This window comes from Ruditapes philippinarum, unplaced genomic scaffold (genome assembly GCF_026571515.1).
Source record: "Ruditapes philippinarum isolate M1 unplaced genomic scaffold, ASM2657151v2 ctg5470_1_1_1_1, whole genome shotgun sequence".
In the NCBI taxonomy this organism is placed as follows: domain Eukaryota; kingdom Metazoa; phylum Mollusca; class Bivalvia; order Venerida; family Veneridae; genus Ruditapes; species Ruditapes philippinarum.
In genome coordinates this window covers 48,342-66,899 of record NW_026861221.1, presented here as the reverse complement: position 1 = coordinate 66,899, position 18,558 = coordinate 48,342, and the positions used below count along the sequence as shown (strand labels likewise).

The following is an 18,558-nucleotide window of genomic DNA, read 5'->3' as shown; positions in this document are numbered from 1 at the left end:
TCGCAAATATGAATGTTCACGAACACATCGGTCTTCCTTCGTGAGACACATGTGCTCCTACATAGCACACCTCTAACAAAGAGGCTAGAATCACTGTCAAGTGTCTTTTTAACATTTTTTTATGAATCACTCAGATCCCTAATTGAAGAAAAATTGTTTCATTTTATTATATAATTATTGTAGGTATTTATTTGCTAAATAATGCCAAATATAATAGCAAATATGGTACAAGAAAGTTTAATAAAATAAAAACTACACGGTAAAAGTATTTTATATTTTGCAAGACAAACCAATATACATTTAAGAAAATTTAGGTAAACTTTGAAAACAGCTCCTCGTTGTGGAAATTTTTAAGAATATTTTAAATAAAGCTTTTCTAAACGAAATCTGCTGTAATCATAGTATTATTTTTACAATAGCTTTAGCTCTTACATTTGGTTCGCTGAATTGCTAATCATGGTCATGCAACTACATAATTAGGTTAAGAAGCAGACGCTTGTTTTGGTTGAGTCTATTATGTTTTGCTGAGGGGGTGAGTTGTCATACACAGATTTACAATTTATATGCATTTATCTTTTTCTAATGATTGTTATTATCTTAAATACTTCTGGGATTGTTGTTTTATCAAGTTATTTGTAAATAAAATTTTTATATGTCTATTAACGGCATAATTTCCATGAACACACCTACATGTGTATTGATAACGTGATGGTTTAAGCCAATGAAAAAAACATCAATATTATTCGAGTCAGGCAAAGAAAAGTTTGCAGAGTAAATCGATAATATTTATGTAGCAAACAAACTATTTTTTCATATCTTTTCGGCAGGATAAACTGTCCGAGGAGGTTCAGGCATTTTCGTATCGTAAAATGGCTGCCGTGATTATCCCAAGCACCACCGCGACTTAGCGCGGGAATTATAAATACCCTCGGCGCGTCGCATAGGATGCACATTACCTTTTATATTATTGTAATAAATATTTACAAACTGTGTCCTTCGGTTTGTTTTGATCAATCGATAACCAATAATGAGGTTAATATGAATAAATAATCATATCTCAAATCTGCGTTTCTGATTTAAAATGAAATTCCACCGTTAGTTTACCTTTAATGTATTAAAAAGGTTTTCAATTTCCTGTAATTTTATTTTGTGATCAGTCTTAAAAGCAGTCAATTGACCATGAATTTTCTTTTTATATTTTGATTTCCTTGAAATTATTTTTCTCATCTGAAGGCATGCAACTTTAATATGATGATACATTAATTGCATTCCATCAAAGTTTAAAGATATAAAATATCTCATGACATGTTTGTTCATTTTACATACACCTTTCATGTCGCAAACATAAAAAAGTCTTTACAGAAAGTAGTATGCAATCGAACCTATATTACATGCAAATGTATGTAATATTTTTCTTGTTACATTAGAAATGGTCAAATATAACTAAACAAACATAACTTAACATAATGAATTGAGTAGAAATCGTAAAGCTTATATGTAACTCTCTCATGACAACGTGTTTAAACATGATTTAATTTTAGTCTGGTTCCACGGTACTGAGTCTCGTTAAACTATCCGCATTACATGAAATCAACAGTTGTACATTCCATTATTTGTATAACGTTGCCTGTTATTTGAAGAAAATGTAAATAGAAATGTTTTGCTACAATTCAAGAAATTTAAATTGATTTGAAGCCGAAAAACTATGGCCGTGATTTGAATTTCCATTAGATTGAGACGTACCATTTCTTAGAACATATTCGTTTTTAATATGGATTGATGTTTAAATAAAATAAGTATGAGGGGACATTATTTCTTTCATGATGAAACAAACAGTCCATTCCAACATGCAATTATAGCTCAGAAGTAGCGATAGAGTGATTTAACGTAAACACCAAACATAAATATATTTCATTTCAAAACGGTTCTAAAATGCGATGAATGGGAAAAGAAAACAATGTTAAGCCATTAATTGGTGGCGTAAATTTGAATATCAGTGGTTCCGGAACGATGGAAACATTGCGCATACATGTTATACTTTGAAAGTTGCGTTGTTGTACAATAACAAATTGTCGAATTATCAAGCTTGTACGGCTTTAAAATGATAAAAATACAGGAATATGTTTACTTTAAAGTATTCTAAGAATGGAAATGAGACGTTTAGAAGAATAAAAGCGACTGACTTGGATGAGGGGATCAACGGAAACGACGGAATCGTTTTTAAAATGGAGGTAATTTGTGTTAACAGATTATTCTTTAATTTTAATAATAGCTTAACATAATATCCCTTTTCTGATTTATAAGAAGTAACAAGACAGAGAGGATAAGTATACGATTACGCACAATCAAAGGTTGATCAAAATTTATAGTAGAAAGTAAACCATAAAATTCACAATGGTACTGCTTTTCTAATTTTATAATTTATCATTTAGTTCATACACACTTATTTTAGTTCGGTTGTGTCGGAAGCTATAAACTTGCTATAACACTGTTCCTCGAACCAACCATTACTAAGTAATGAATGTAAAGTTTCTTTCTCGAGGCAACAACGGCCTGCCCCTGACAGGGTTTAAACCCCCGCGATCAGCAAACTTTAAATTACTAGTCTGACGCGTTAACCACTCGACCGCACCGTCACATTTAGTTATTTTATAATATTTTTGTTAATTTTGCTGTGTTTCTGTTTACTTTCAGCCAATAGTCGAGGTAAGTTGTATTTTTCAATTATGTTAATAATTGTATTTCAATAAAGACACATTTTATTCACCTTTACAATGTAGTCTTATATTAGAACTACACACATACCTGCACACGCCGTAGAGTCAGAGATATTAAAAACTAAACTGTAAGATAACCACACATTCATGTGTTAACCCAATTCACGGTCTTTTAATAAAAATTCTGTAATTGTCTTTGAAAATAGAAATTCAGTAAATTTTGCATCATGACAGGGAATAAAGTACATTTGTATGACGAATATAAAGGTCTGTAACAGAAAGATGCAAATGCATAAGAAATGATCAATTCTTCACAATTTTGGGAGACCAGATTAAAAAAGTTAAACAGTGACCCCAGTCTTGTTTTTTCATCAATCATGATTTTATTGAAATTTTCGTCTTTAATTATTCACAGTTTAAGACATTTACTACAATGGTTAATTTTGTCTATGTAAAAATGCAGCTCCGAGAAACATCTTTTGTCGTGTTACTTGCAATTTTCTGAGGGCACAATATAAAATATTTCATCACAACCAGTTATGACATCTTGCGTACATATTACTCAATAGTTCCAGGTATCTTATCAATGTAAAAGTTAAATATATTAAAATATAGATGACTTCACAGTGAAATTAATAGGTGCCTTAACTAACACAGTTTAGAAATACAATAAAAAATAACAATTTCATGAATAATACACATACAACCATGTAAAACTAAATGTTCTTATTCTTTCAATTTAGCCAGAATCACTCGTCCTGGAATACTTATCAACGTTCAGTATAGATTCTTCAACTGGTGTGATAAGACAAAAGCGTGCATTAGACTACGAAGAACATAGTGTGTACCATTTCAATATAAGCGCTACGGTAAATATTATTTTTGCTATATCTTCATAATTCCAAAATGGAAAGAGTATACTAGTACTCGCCACCATGTCCGTTCTTCTGACCGTCTGTCCGAAACATGTTTTTTTTTCAATTTAAAAATTAAACAAGGCCTTGCTTATATTTCAAAACCGTTAGGTGTTAGATGAGAATTAAATAAAAATATTAATTTCGGAAGCCACGCTTTGTTTGGTGGTTCTGTAATTTCAAGTATAGTTCGGGTAAAACGTTTTCCCACGCACATTAGCTAATACGGCTATTGTTTATTGACTGATGTGTTAATATTTTGTAGGTAGGTATCACGAGTGGCCCTTTAACTTTTGTTGACGTACTACCGTTAAGGTCACAAGTGCTGAAAATAGATTTTTTTTAATTTTTTAAACTATCTGATAGCGATTATTGCTATTTATATTTGATTGTAGACCTATTAGGCATTCCCCTAACTTTACTTGGGTCGAGTAAAGAGTCACTGAAATCTAGGTTGGTTGTGCTAATTAGTTTTTTACACTTTTCCTATGTATCCTTTATCCATGCACTGATGTTCTCCTTATTTAGTAGATAAATATCTTTATTCAGCCATTAACTTTTTTGGAGTTATGTGTAGTAGTATTTTGTTTTAAGGTCAAGGTAACAAAAATAAATATTTTTTTTTACACTTTTGCTCATGCAGCTTTTATTTTAGATACTTGCTACATCCTTGGCCGTTTCTTTAACTTAATTGGAGGTAGGGCCACCTGGTCCCTTATGCTAAAAGTACATTGTTACTTTGACTCTTGCTGCCCTTATTTATTGACTGATGTGTATTTAATTAATGAGCAGATTCATGAATCATTCATCGCCTTTAACGATATGTGTTGCTGATTATTTCTTATGCATCACTGTTGTTCGCAGATCAACATAGTTTGTTCTGTGATGATTTTGAAAAGTCTCTCGTTGATTTAAAGAGACTCCACTGAGATGGGACTTGTAATAATTGGATGGTTCATTTTCCCAATAACTTGAGTACAAAATTTCAGATCATTTGCTCACTCCATCTTTTATAGAATAATTATTCTAATTGATGAAAATGAACCAAATGCTATTGACTTAAATGGGACTGAAAAAAGCACAAAAATACGATTTTCAATTTATTTCCGAGTATGTTATTATACCCGCACAAAACAAAGTTTTAGGAGGGGTTGGTGTATAGGAATGTTCCGTTCCGTCCCTTTCGATCTCTAGATCCCAGGAAACACAGATTAAGAATTGAAACTTGGCACATCAAAGCAATACCACAATGCCATTAACTATATCACGTTTCAAGAGAATGTTGCCCTTTTTATCAAATATGTATTGCTTAGGTGGCTATTTCTTTATTGTTGATTAATGTATTGTCTTTATTCTTGGACACATCAATTCACAGAGATGTTCCTTAAAGTTGATCAGATTAACCTTGACCTTGAGTAATAAATGACCTTGAAATTTATTGTCAAAATATTGAATTTACTTTAGGTTTGGCTTGAACTGATTAGACATTTGCTATTTATGAATGGATTATCTTAATAATTATTTAAACACAGCATACTTTAGGACAATACCTTTATGAAGATCAAACCAACTTTGACATTGACAGAAATGGACGATGTGCAGAGCGCAGGATTGACCTCTCCCTCCCAGGTCAAGGTCACACTTATTGGTTTTGAATGAAAATAAAACATTTTGGCAAAAATATTACTTATGATGAGACGGTGTGCAGATTATAGGTTCGGGCTTCCTGAGATTAAAGTTGGCCCCACATCGGGGAGAACTTGACTTATATTTGACTTGTATAGGAAATCACATTTTAGTTTCATTTTTACCATATCCAAAGCTAAGATATTTAGCATGTAACATTGACTTTTTAAATCATGTACCTTGGTTCAATATTAACCCGCCCCAGGGGTCACTTGATTTATGTCGTCCAGTATAAGAAAGCAGATCTGAGACCTTTTGTTTGAAACTATGATGTCCAGAGATATTGGACATGTAAAATCACTTTGTGGACCACAAAATAACTGGTATTAATTGTGTTCCTTGGGTCAATATGGCCTTCGGAGTTTACTAAATTAATATCATTTTGTGTAGGAGACTATTTTTAAGTCTTACTTTGGTGAAAATTCAATGCCTAGAGTTAAGATATTTGACAAGTAGCGTTGCCTTGTTTGCCTCTACAAAAAGGTATTAATCATGTCCCTTGGGTAAATAGTTGTCCCTCCTTGGGGCCATTTACTTTATATAGTCTTGTACGAAAAACACATTTCATTCTGTTGTTTGTGAAACTGCATAGCCCAGAGCTTAGATATTTTGCATATCAATTTGTAGATTTCAATAAAAGTTATATTCATCATGTTCCTCAGGTCAAAATTGGCTTTTGCCCCGGGAGTCACTTGCTTTAACTAGAGTAAGGAATAGGAAAACACATCTCTCTAATTTATAAACATACACTTATATCAATATAATTGTCATTGATTAAAGGATCAAAAAGGCAACGGAAGAACGAGCGAAAGTACTATATTAACAATTACAGTAATAGACGTTCAAGATACACCCCCAGTCTTCACAAGTGGGTCATACAAAGCTTTAGTACGTAATGATGCTGAAATAGTAAGTGTCCTATTTTGCTGAAAATCTATACTAGAAGTATATAAAAATATTGAAACAAAGACTCGACAAACTAAATCGCGGTTTCTTAATGACTCAAACGATAGACGATAAAGATATTTGAAAAGTTTTTCACCAAATTAACTTGGAAATATTAATACTATTAAAAATTTTGTAGGAATCATATTTTATCTTAAAGATATACTTCTCTTGCCGTATTAATTAATGAATTATCTACTTTTTCTGATATTTTTTCAAAGCATTTTGTTAGTTTTGTTGAAAATACATAAGTGAAAATATGTATTACCATTATGAAAGAAATCCTAACATGTTACTTGACGTTGGCTCGTTCACAATCAATGAAAGAAACACTGCTTTATTTTTGTTTTGTTTTGCAGGGTACCCATGTCATCACTGTTCATGCGCTAGACGGGGATACGGGATATAGACCGATGAACGCAATTGGTTATTATATCTCCCCAGGTTGCATTTTTAACTTTTACTAAAATGACTTATTAAAGTTAACTTTTCATATCTAAGATCCCTCACAATATTACACTTTTATTTTTTATAAACAAACTAGGAGAAAATACAGGATTTAGAATATGCGTGTTTTTATAGCATAAATAGAATGTTAGTAATGAAAACGATTACAAAAAGAAACGAAAATGTTTGACATACTATAATTATGCAATATTCAGTTAATTATTACAGTGAACATTGCTAGTCTGAAACTTTCTAATCAAGAATCTATTCTGATCCGAATCTGCTTTCATCTCATCAACGATTTTTTTCACATGTAAAGTACTGATAATTACATTGCCTTTTAATTGGTGTGCATGTTTTATCTTGTTTGAGTACAGTATACAAATAATATCCAAATAAAAATACTGTATATTCATTAACATCACAAATTGAATCTACTTTGAAAAAGGTGGGTGCTCCGAAGTGTTCACAATAAATGACCAAGGAGGAATAAACACTAGGCTACATATCGACCAAAACACAGACGCTTTTGAATCAGCATGTGAACTTGATGTTGTAGTAAGTCGAATATAATGCGTATTAAGAGATTACTAGAGACTAATATTTTTGTGATAAATGAGTGTGTAAAAATCTTAGTTTGCATGAGCTGTTTGTAAACATTTGTGCATCTAAACGAGGAAGAAAACTGTGTACTATTAGAAATTTTCAAGATGATTTCAATTTCAGTATGATCATAAACATGACGACCTTAATTCAACTGATAATAAAAGTAAATGAAAACAGAAAGGTGTAGCTACAACACTTATTTTACCTTCAGCATTTATTAAAAAGTAGCTTAACGTTATTACAATATACGAATATAACAAACTTTTAATAATCCCCCGCCGAAAAGGCGGCGGGGGATATAGAAATAGTCTCCGTCCGTTCGTCCTTTCATCCGTCCGTTCATCCGTCCCACATTTTGTTTGGAGCACATCTTAAAAAGTATTTGAGATATCAACTTGAAACTTCTTAGGTGTATAGATGATACTGAGGAGGAGTGCAACACTTAAGAACGATAACGCTACCATGCAGATTTTTTTGTTATAGCCCTTTGTTATTTTTCATACTTAATTTTTGTCCAGAGGATAACTCAAGAAGCATGTGAGATATCAACATGAAATATCATGAGATATCAACATGAAACTTCATAGGTGGAGGAGATGTGCAGTAAACAAGAATGATAATTCTACCCCTCATAATTTATGATAATTTATTGTCCTTTGTTAATTTCAAGGAAAATTTTTCCTGAGTTGAGCATAACTCAAAAACTCTTTGACTTTGTCAATATGAACATTCATAGGTGGACATATCTTATAAAGGAGGAATGATGTGAATAAAAATGATAACTCTACCCGTTATAATTTTTGAGTTATTGTCCTTTTTATTTTTCATACTTTTGTCCGAAGCTTATACAAAAAAGTATTGCAGGTATTAACTTAAAACTTCATAGGTGGATAGATCTCATTAAGGAGGAGTGCAGGGCACAAGAAGGATAACACCACCGTGCAAAAAGTTTTCAGTTATTGCCCTTTAATATTTTTCATGCTTATTTTTGTCCAGACAGTAAATCATTAAGTATTTACTTTATAAGGTATTCACTTGAAACTCAAAATATAACTAGGTGGCTACATGTACTATGAGAGGTGGAGTGAGCAATAACTGAACAAGAGATTGACTTGATACATAGAGTAATGTAAAGTGAATAATAACTGTAATCTCTTTTTTTCATATTTTTTTCTGGGTAACCCTTTGTTTGATTTCATATATATTTAAAGAATAAGACAACTAATGCCATGTCACGTAAGCATGAATGTTGGTCTATGTGTATACTTTGATTTTGCACAACTAACCCCTAAATCATAAATTTCCTTGCAGAACTAAACTCAAAACTTGCTAAAAGCTTCCGCATGTATTTAAAGAAAATAAAATTTTTACGAAGGTTTATACTTGCATATTACTTAGAGCGCAAAAACGTAAACATTAGACCAGACAAACTCTATATAATAGGAGCTCAAAATAACCTTAACAGTTGTCCTTGAGATTAAAAAAAATAGAGAATTTGTATTCAGATAGGTTTCGAATATGTAATCACTGCAGCCATCAGTAATTACATTGGTTTCAAATCTGTATGCACTTCAGCCATCAGTTTTCATTACCAAAAGACCTCTTAAGGACGATTTTGGGATTTTTCATATAGAAATATAGGCATAATTAAAACTGTTCAATAAGTCAATATGAAAAAAATCCGAAAACGTCCTTAAAATTGAATTAATCTTCTCTACTACATAAACATTCTTCCAATGAGCAAACATATTCGGCAGGGGATGTCCATGTTTACTTGGCTCTTGTTGCTTTTATTGGCGACGCCGGGGAGCGGCGTCGTCTATTATGGAATGCTTTTTATTTTTGCCTATGGAAGGAGCTGTTATTATTAGCAGTTAATTTCATGTTGTGTTAATTAGTTTTATTTTGATTCGTAAAAATCAAGTAAACAAATGTGTTGTTAGATTTGTATTTAATAACTTTATGTAAAAAGCATGTGCATTGCGATATTATTTTCACGAAATTGCAGGTTAAGTTTAACAGCTTGTCCCTTAGTTTTAATGACAATACTAAAACCCGGATTTCGAATATCGTTGTGGTCTAGATTGAGGCCGTATCAGTTCATTCATTCATTTATACATTTTCAAAATTTTCCTACAAGAAGAAAGTTCACCTGCAATTGAGTATAAGGATAGGTAATGGAACTGTTGTGTAAACGATTATCCTATTGATTTTATCCTTATTACATTTATCTGTTGCGCAGAATGGTTGTTTTTACAAAGTGTACCAGTATCGGATGTTGAAAGCTATCCGATTTTCTGCAATTACTGCTGACACATGGCCATCTATTTTTTATGAATACTTTACCATTAATTTGCATGGCTTGATAAAACTGAACCTGCAGCATTTCATAATTTTGCTGTTTAGGGTGTTCTTTTGGGTTTCAGGTTTTCTTTATTTTAAGGGGAAGTAACTCATGTTTACTAAATTATTTGTCCTTTTCTGTCTATCTTAGGTATTACTTATAATACTATTTTTGTTGTATATAATTCACCAGTTGTAAGGTCATCAAAAGCATGTTAATGTTAATGTTAGGATTTTATATTTATTTAATATAAACTGGGAGTGCATACATGTATATCTTAGACAGTAGTATATTGATATGTTGAGACTTATAATTTTTCTGCATTTAAAGAGATACAGTTATGTCATTATTATTAAAGGGATGAGACTTTCATTTAAAGTTATAAATGATAAAACATGTATTGATTGAAAATGTCCTTAAACTTGGATCAAGCAATATAATTAATAAAGTCTCAAAAAATCATATTCTGAATAGTTATTCTATTTTTTTTCTAACATGTGCATAGTTTGAAAAGGACAGCTTCTGTCTTATCTATTTGTAATGAAGGGACACCTGTCTCAACCTCCAGGTCTCCTGAGTCAACCCGACAACAGACTGTACATAGAGTAGATTGTTACTTGCCCGTGAATAAATTTGTGCACTAAATTTATAGTGGGTGATTTGTGCAACAATGAAAACCAACATAGTACAAAAAGGTAACTGGGCGCCAGATGAAAACAATGAAAATACAATCTACACAAAGTGTTTGTTTGTTGCATTTTCATGTTTTTGCCCGGTGCCCTTGATGCAAAATCACAAATCAGCCTTCATAAAATTTCTTAATGTTGGTCACAGGTTTGAGTTCTGGTCAAGCTCAAAGTTGTTCTTCATCCTGTGACTGCATATAAGCATGAGTTCAATTTCCTATGCTCTGTAACATAAGAAATTCACGAACACAAATCGATATAGTTGGGAAATATGTTGTGGTTTAGAACTGTTTCATTATTAAAGAGAAAATGTGTAGCAGGCCGGATAGCTCAGTTGGTCTTCTGAAAGTCATGGGTTCGAGTCATGGTCAGGCAGTTTCAGTCAGGGTTTAGAAGTGGTTTTTCAATTGACACATGTTTGATTCATTTAACAGATTATTTGAAATGGACAAAGGCAGTATTGCATGATACTTTTAGATCTACAAAGGGCATTTGATACAGTTGAACACACTATACTGCACATGAAGAAGTTGTTTTTCTTCTTCTTCATGAAACTTCAAGCATCTGCCATATACAATGTATAATGACATTCTTACATGGTTTAAGTCTTATCTCTGATAGTAGCTGGTTGATGTGGCTGGAACTCATTCTACTACTGCTCCGAGTACCTATGCTGTCCCCCTGATGTTCATTTTAGGTCCTCTTTTATGTCTAATATATGTCAATTACATGTCTTCAACCCTAAGCAATAAGCTTTTATTATAATGCACAGGCACGAGTATCAGACCTTGGAAGAAAAATATGGTCAGATTGATAAAAAAACCTGTGAAGTGTCAACAACCAAAATAAAATGTAAATAATGACCCCTTTAAAAATATACTTCAAGTTGATAGTATATTTTTAAAGGGGATCATTATTTACATTTTTTTTTTTTTTTTTATAAACACAGTTTTTTTTATCAATCTGGTCATCTGGTCATATTTTTTCTTCCCAGGTCCGATACTCGTGCCTGTGATTATATGCTGATGACTCAGGAATCCTTGTGTCTCATAAAATAAATCTGAAGAAATTCTTTCTTATAGCATGAGTCTTATAAGATTGCTTAATTGACTATAAATTGTCTTTGCATCTTGGCAAGACAGATTCTATTCTTTTTTGGTTTAAGTTTCAACTTAACTGGCCCTAGCCTCCAGGTCACATGTAATGGTACTGCTATAAGTACATATCTTTTGTTAAGTATTTAGGTGCAAATCTGGATCAAATTCTTTTGGCGTCGCCCTTTGATGCTTTGCATCAATGCTTTTCTTGTAATCTTGTATTTATTATCATATTATGTTTTAATTATATACGTGTATACTGTATACTACACAATAATTGTCAATTATTGTCATATAAGCAATTTATCAATTTATCTAGTCACAGTATTCCCATTGTAAATATGTGAACTTTCTAATTATTGTCATGCATATAATTTACAGACAGATAAAATGTAATATCTTAAAATAACTTCATTTTTCAGGCACAGGAAGTACTTTATGACGCAAATCAACAATACGGACCAATAAAAACTAAAGCTACAGTATATGTTATGTTACGAAGCAAAGGTAAATAAGCGTTTAAATTTGTATAGCACACATGGAACTATACAGTAAATAATTAACACATGGGTTTGTGGGTAACAGTAAAAATATCATCCCGAGGAAAGTAAGGGGTGATATTTTTACTTTTACTCACAAACCCGTTACGTAATAGAAAGAGCACCGAAACACGAGGCTATCTGATTTGTACGAGGGGGCGTAGCCCCCGAGTATTAATCAGATTGCCGAGTGTTTTGGTGTTCTTTCTCTTTTGTATCATAGTCAAACATAAAAGCACGTTCCCTGTTGTCATAATATGAAACCCCGGCAAAAATGAACCAATGAACGAACATCTGAATATGACATTTCTGTCGCTTTCCCTTTCTCTGCCGTCACAATATGTAAACCCAAGCAAAAATGAGCCAATCAATGGGCATGCTCTGGAGTGCGGGTAACTAATACCCGCACTCCAGTTAACGCACTGTGCATGTATATGTATACGATTTAACCCTGACACATTTTCAACAGAAAGGTCTCCAAACTATGATACAAATTCATATTGTATCATAGTTTGGGGACCTTTCTGTTGAAAAAGTGTCCGAGTTAAATCGTATACATATACATGCACAGTGCGGTAACTGGATTGCAGGTATTAGTTACCCGCACTCCAGAGCATGCCCATTGATTGGCTCATTTTTGCTGGGGTTTACATATTGTGACGGCAGAGAAGGGAAAGCGACAGAAATGTCATATTCAGATGTTCGTTCATTGGTTCATTTTTGCCGGGGTTTCATATTGTGGAACAGAGAACGTGCTTTTATGTTTGACTATGATACAAAAGAGAAAGCACACCAAAACACTCGACAATCTGATTTATACTCGGGGGCTATGCCCCCTCGTACAAATCAGATAGCCTCGTGTTTCGGTGCTCTTTCTATTACGTATTACATCTACCCCAAACAATAACTGTGAAGATTAACAGTACAAATTTCTTAGTTACATGGAACACTTGCATAAACAGGGGCCACTAGGGAAATACACATTACACAAAAAGTTAGGTGTAATGATACAATATGTTTAGCATGATTATTTCTTTTCTATTAACTCTCGTATTATATCATTTAGAATAAACATTCTAGCACATATAATGTCCATTGTTTTTGTAACATTTGTGATATCTGTAATATATTCCAGCTCTAGGCCGATATTCTTGGATAAGGTCACGCATTTATTATCCAACTATCAATCTCCAAATTAAAGAGTATTAAAGAACGAAAACTTATGTACTCAAGTTTTACATACAAGACCGGAAGAGTTGACTTTCTTGAATACTTAATACACTACATTCCTCCCCTTATTAAATATGAAACCCTTCATTATTTTTCAAGCATAACACATATAAATCTGTTACCATTAATTACAAAAGTTTGCCAGAGTTGAAATGCAAGACCTTATTCATTTATAAAATAAACACACAATTCTTTAACATATGAACATTTTAAACAAAATTCTAAACAATTTGTAATGTAAATACTTTTATAAATACGAGTTAATAATACAATGTACCTCATTGTTAAAAAAACAAAGTTTAACTTTATGTATATGAACTTTCAGTTAATTCTTATCCATTACAAAGTCTTCATATCTCTTAGGCAATGTTTTTACTCTTGATGGTCTTGTCATAATCTTTGTAGGTGTTACACTTTTAGTTTTTATCGGAATTGCTTCCCTTTCTATAGACACATTTGGATTACTGTGAATTGAATCTTCTCCGTTCCCTTTCTCATTTTCAATTAAATTTTCTACACTCTCATTAATAAGCTTTTCATTTCTCAAATCAACATTTCTCTGAACAGAATTTTCAAGCACATTTCTATTTTCTGATTGAACATATTTCTTATCATTTTGCGACACATTTTCATCTATATTAGCACTACAACTTTCATTGAATTTTTTCACATGTGATACATTTCTTGAATATCTAGTTCCATCTTTGGATTCTATCATGACACTATTTCCTTGCCTTTTGGTCACTAACATTGGCTTTGGATTGAATACTGTATAGATAACTTATTTTGTTTCCTTTGTTTCACTAATACATCTCCTTTGATATCACTCTCCATAGCTCGTCTTTGTCTGTCCGCATATATTTTCCCTTTTCCTTTCCTTTCACTGTCTCAATCCCTTACTTCCTGATCATAATTCATATATGAAAAATCTGAAATATCTGGACTTTTTTTTCCACATGTTTCTCCGAAACAACATGTAGGCTGGCGAGCCACCAGTTGTACTTTGTGGAGTTGATCTATACATCATCAAGAAAGTCTGCAGCTCCTCTTGCCAATTTCGATTCTCTGCATGTGATGTTCTTATACGTTTCATTATTGATTTATTCTGAATTTCGACTTCCCCATTTGCTTGAGGCCATAACGGTGTTGTATTTCTGTGTTCTATATATTATGTTTCTAGATATTCCTTTAGCTCTTAACTGTTGAAATTCTGAGCATTATCTGTTTGTATTGAAAATGGCAGTTCATGTACCGCAAACAAACTTTTAAAACACTTAATTATCTTGTCAGATGTTATTGTCTTAAGAATAAATATTTCAATCCATCTCGAGTAGTAGTCCACAACGACTAAAAGATTATGTCCTGATGGTAGTGCCTAAAAAGTCTGCACATAAGTGTTCCCATGGTTGTGACGGTAACTCTCTTCTCTTCATTGGTTCCGGTTTTTGAGTGTTACTAACTAGTTGGCAACCATAGCACATTTTACAATACTTTTCTATGTCCTTGTCCATTCCAGGCCACCATAATTTAGATTTAAGTCTTTGTTTCATAACAACAATACCTGGGTGTCCTTCATGACCTAGAGCCAAATTCACTTCGAAGTGCATTAGGAACAACGATTCTCGTACCGCGTAATATCAATTTTCAAAGAGCAGATAAGACATGTTTAATAGGTAAATAGTTCTTATTAGTGACTTCAAACCATCTACCAGTTTTCAGTATTTGTTGAATTTCATTTAGTTCAGGATCTTTTGCTGATTCTTCCTCAATCTTTCTTGCAGTCATAGCAATGGGTATGTCTTCAGACGTAACAAATCTTACATATTACTCTGTTTGCAAAAAATCATAATTATCTTCTGATATCGCTTTTTTCGGAATCAATCGTGACAACGAGTCAGCAATATTTTCTTTACCCGGTATATATTTTACTGTGTATGTAAATGCTTGTAATCTTTATACCCATCTTTCTATTCTAGCACATGGTTTGGACCTCCTTGAAAACAAGAATTCTAAGGCTTTATGATCTGTCATTTATTCAAAATTCATTCCAATTAAATACATTTGTAACCTCTCACACGCCCAAACTATTGATAAAGCTACTTTTTCAGTTTGTGAGTATTTCCGTTCAATTGGTGTGAGCGAACGACTTGCATATAATATAACTCTTGATTCCCCTTTTTTGTTTATTTGTGTCAACACACAACCTAGACCTGCTGGTCCCGCATCACATATACCTTGTGTTTTGTCTGAACGATTGAAATATCCTAAATTCTTTGCATTAGAAAGCACTTTTTTCAATTGGTCAAAGCTTTCTTGCTGTTCAGTGTCTCATTTGAATGCAACATCTTTTCTACTCAACTTTCTTAATGGTTCTGCTATTTCAGCTAAATTTGGAATAAAACGCGAACTGAAATTTACTAGTCCCAAGAAGCTTTTAACTTCAGATACAGTTTTGGGTTCTCTAGTTTCTAGTATAGCTTTCACTTTCTCTTCAGATAGTCCTACTCCATATTTTGACAAAACAATACCCATGAAATCAATGTGAGACATGTTAAACTGACACTTGTCTAAATTTAAAGTCAATCCCTTTTCTTGTAATCTCTGTAATAATGCATGTAGTCTAGCATCATGTTCTGCAGTATCTTTTCCATGTACAATTATATCGTCAAAGACATTGTTAACGCCTAACAATCCACTTAACACTTGTGAAAGTACCTTGTTGTAGATTTCTGGTGCACAACTTATTCCAAACAAAAGTCTTTTATATCTATACATCCCTCAATGAGTCATGAATGTAGTTATCTCCCTTGATCGTGTATCCAATTCAATTTGGTGATACGCCATCTTAATGTCTAGCTTTGAAAATACAGCTGAACCATTCAAATCTTGCAAAACCTCTTCTGTTGTTGGTACAGGGTATCTTTCCCGAATTACAGCTTAATTTGCACGCCTCATATCTACACATAGGGTGACTCCTTCATTCTTAGGTACTACAACAATTGGACCAACCCAATTACTTGGCGAATCTACTTTCTCTATTATATCTAATTTTTCTAAATTATCATGTTTTTTGTCCAGTTTTTCACGTAAACCATATGGAATTCTCCTTAATGGTTGAATAACAGGATCAACATTCTCATTCACGGGAATATGTAATTGAAAATCTTTAAATTTTCCTACTCCATTAAAGCAATTTGGAAATTTCTCCCTCAGTTTAGCTTTTTGTGCACTTTCTACAATCTGTAGAAATCTTTAAAAGTCCTAATTTCTAAGATGTACTTTTACTAAGCAATGCTTTACCTTTCTCCTCAATGACAAGAAATTCAGCTGCTTCCCGTTTGTCATTCACTGAAATAACCGTACTGAAACATCCTGCAACTGGTAATGGTTTCTTATGTCCATATGCATTAACTTTCTTGTCTGTTAAACTTGGACTTACATTTCACTTTATTTTGTTCCAATCTTTCCACAATTCCGATCAATTACGTTTACAGAAGCTCCAGAGTCTACAATCACAGGTACCATAATGCCTCCAATATTTACAAGTATATCTTCATTCTTGCATGACAATTCACTAACTGTAAAAACATAATCCGAATCTTCGGAATCATTTTGCTCTTCATCACAATTCACTTGAAGAACTTTATTCTTACTCTTAGATTTCCAGTATTTAGCTTTACCCATACATTTTAATTTACAATATCTTTCTAAATGTCCAACCTTTTTGCATTTCCGGCAGTTTTTTCTTTTAGCGGGGCAATGTGGATCTGATTTGATATGTCCTTCATGTCCACATGCAAAACATAATACTTTAGTTTTATACCCATGATTTACATGCATTCTGCTGAATCTTGTGGACACTTTATTCACATGTTCATGATTTGTTGATGTTGTTTGTTCCATCGCAATAGCTTGAGATTCGGATGCTTCTAAAGCAATAGCAATCTGTCTACATTCATCTTATGATGGATTATCTTTTTCTAACAGTTTTCTTGTCAGTCTTTGTGAATAACACTTTTCAATTAATTGATCACGAATATTTTCTTCAATATTATGAAAATTACAGTTCACAGCTTTCTGTCTCAATCTTGTTATATACTGGTCAACTGATTCATTTGGTAGCTGTGTAATTCCCCTGAATTCAGACCTCTCAAACGCAGATTTCACTTTCGGTTTAAAGTACGTATCCAACACTTTCTTCGCAACCTGATATACATCCTCTCCCTCCCCAGGATCTGGCACTTCCTGTGTGAAGAAAATGTCCTGAACACTTAGGCCTGCTGAATGCAATAACAAAGCTTTCTTTTGTGCGGCGTCTTTTACACCTTTCCCTTCAGCGTAAAGTTCAAAACTTCTCAACCAACGAGTCCAACGAAAACCCAACGTTAAACGATCACCAAGTTCAAATCGTAAACTACCAGAAATGTCCGATAAATTTACAGGAGCCATCCCGTAAGCATCAAAAGGAAGTTTTGATTGATCCTCGTCGCCAAATATTTATGTAATATATTCCTGCTCTAGGCCGATATTCTTGGATAATCTAACTAAGGTCACGCATTTATTATCCAACTATCAATCTCCAAATTAAAGAGTATTAAAGAACGACAACTTATGTACTCAAGTTTTACATACAAGACCGGAAGAGTTAACTTTCTTGAAAACTTAATACACTACAATATCTACATGTTTCTACACAGTTACTTAAATATTTGTTATATCTATTAACAGAAAGCCAAGATGAGTTTGACAGATGCAGTAGTGATAGTCCAAAAGTGGTTGGAACATTGTTGGTTACACTTCTTATTGGCATACAAAGATTCATTTAATATATATACAATAATACATGTCTTAAAAAAATAATTTATTAAAATATTTATCAGTATTGACAATTTATTTATCAGTATTGACAATTATTATTTGAGCTAAATGTTTCTATATATTCTAATTCTTAGATGAATTTGCAATGATGCGACCCGACATTTTTGTGATATGACATTGACAAACGGGTACAGGTTTCCAATTTTTCCCACTGGGTTTTATTTGGTTTTTCCTGGGCGAGTCGACCACAATTTGCAAGTTTCATGGTATAGGAAATCAAAAATGTTTTTATTTTACTGTTTTTCACATACCTAACTTTATTGATCATAATCTGAAAACTGGAATTTATCTTCCATAATGCAAAAACGTTTATATAATTGATACATTAGTGTGTTAAATCCAGTCGTGACTTTATATAGTATTCATGTAACTTCTCCAAGTTAAATAATGTTCAAGACTTTTCATTATCATTGCGAATATTTCATTGTTAATAGATTTAATTTGCAATTTGCCCTGATTTCTTTTTAGC

At 32.7% G+C, this 18,558-nt stretch overlaps 1 protein-coding gene across 2 annotated transcripts in view; it reads left to right on the top strand.

Annotated features, from left to right (window-relative positions):
* The window catches only part of LOC132714934 (cadherin EGF LAG seven-pass G-type receptor 2-like), a 47,143-nt gene extending 29,006 nt beyond the window's left edge, over nt 1-18,137 (top strand). Inside the window, exons 8-15 of one of the 2 annotated variants that reach the window (XM_060697864.1) lie at nt 2,136-2,231; nt 2,695-2,706; nt 3,461-3,586; nt 6,098-6,226; nt 6,622-6,706; nt 7,158-7,267; nt 11,865-11,949; nt 17,940-18,137. In XM_060697864.1, the coding sequence (XP_060553847.1) occupies nt 2,136-2,231; nt 2,695-2,706; nt 3,461-3,586; nt 6,098-6,226; nt 6,622-6,706; nt 7,158-7,267; nt 11,865-11,949; nt 17,940-18,037 (741 nt within the window). In that variant the 3' untranslated portion in view covers nt 18,038-18,137. The remainder of the gene's footprint in view (nt 1-2,135; nt 2,232-2,694; nt 2,707-3,460; nt 3,587-6,097; nt 6,227-6,621; nt 6,707-7,157; nt 7,268-11,864; nt 11,950-17,939) is intronic. The other variant, XM_060697865.1, reaches the window with a different exon arrangement.
* The last annotated feature ends 421 nt before the right edge of the window (nt 18,138-18,558 follow it).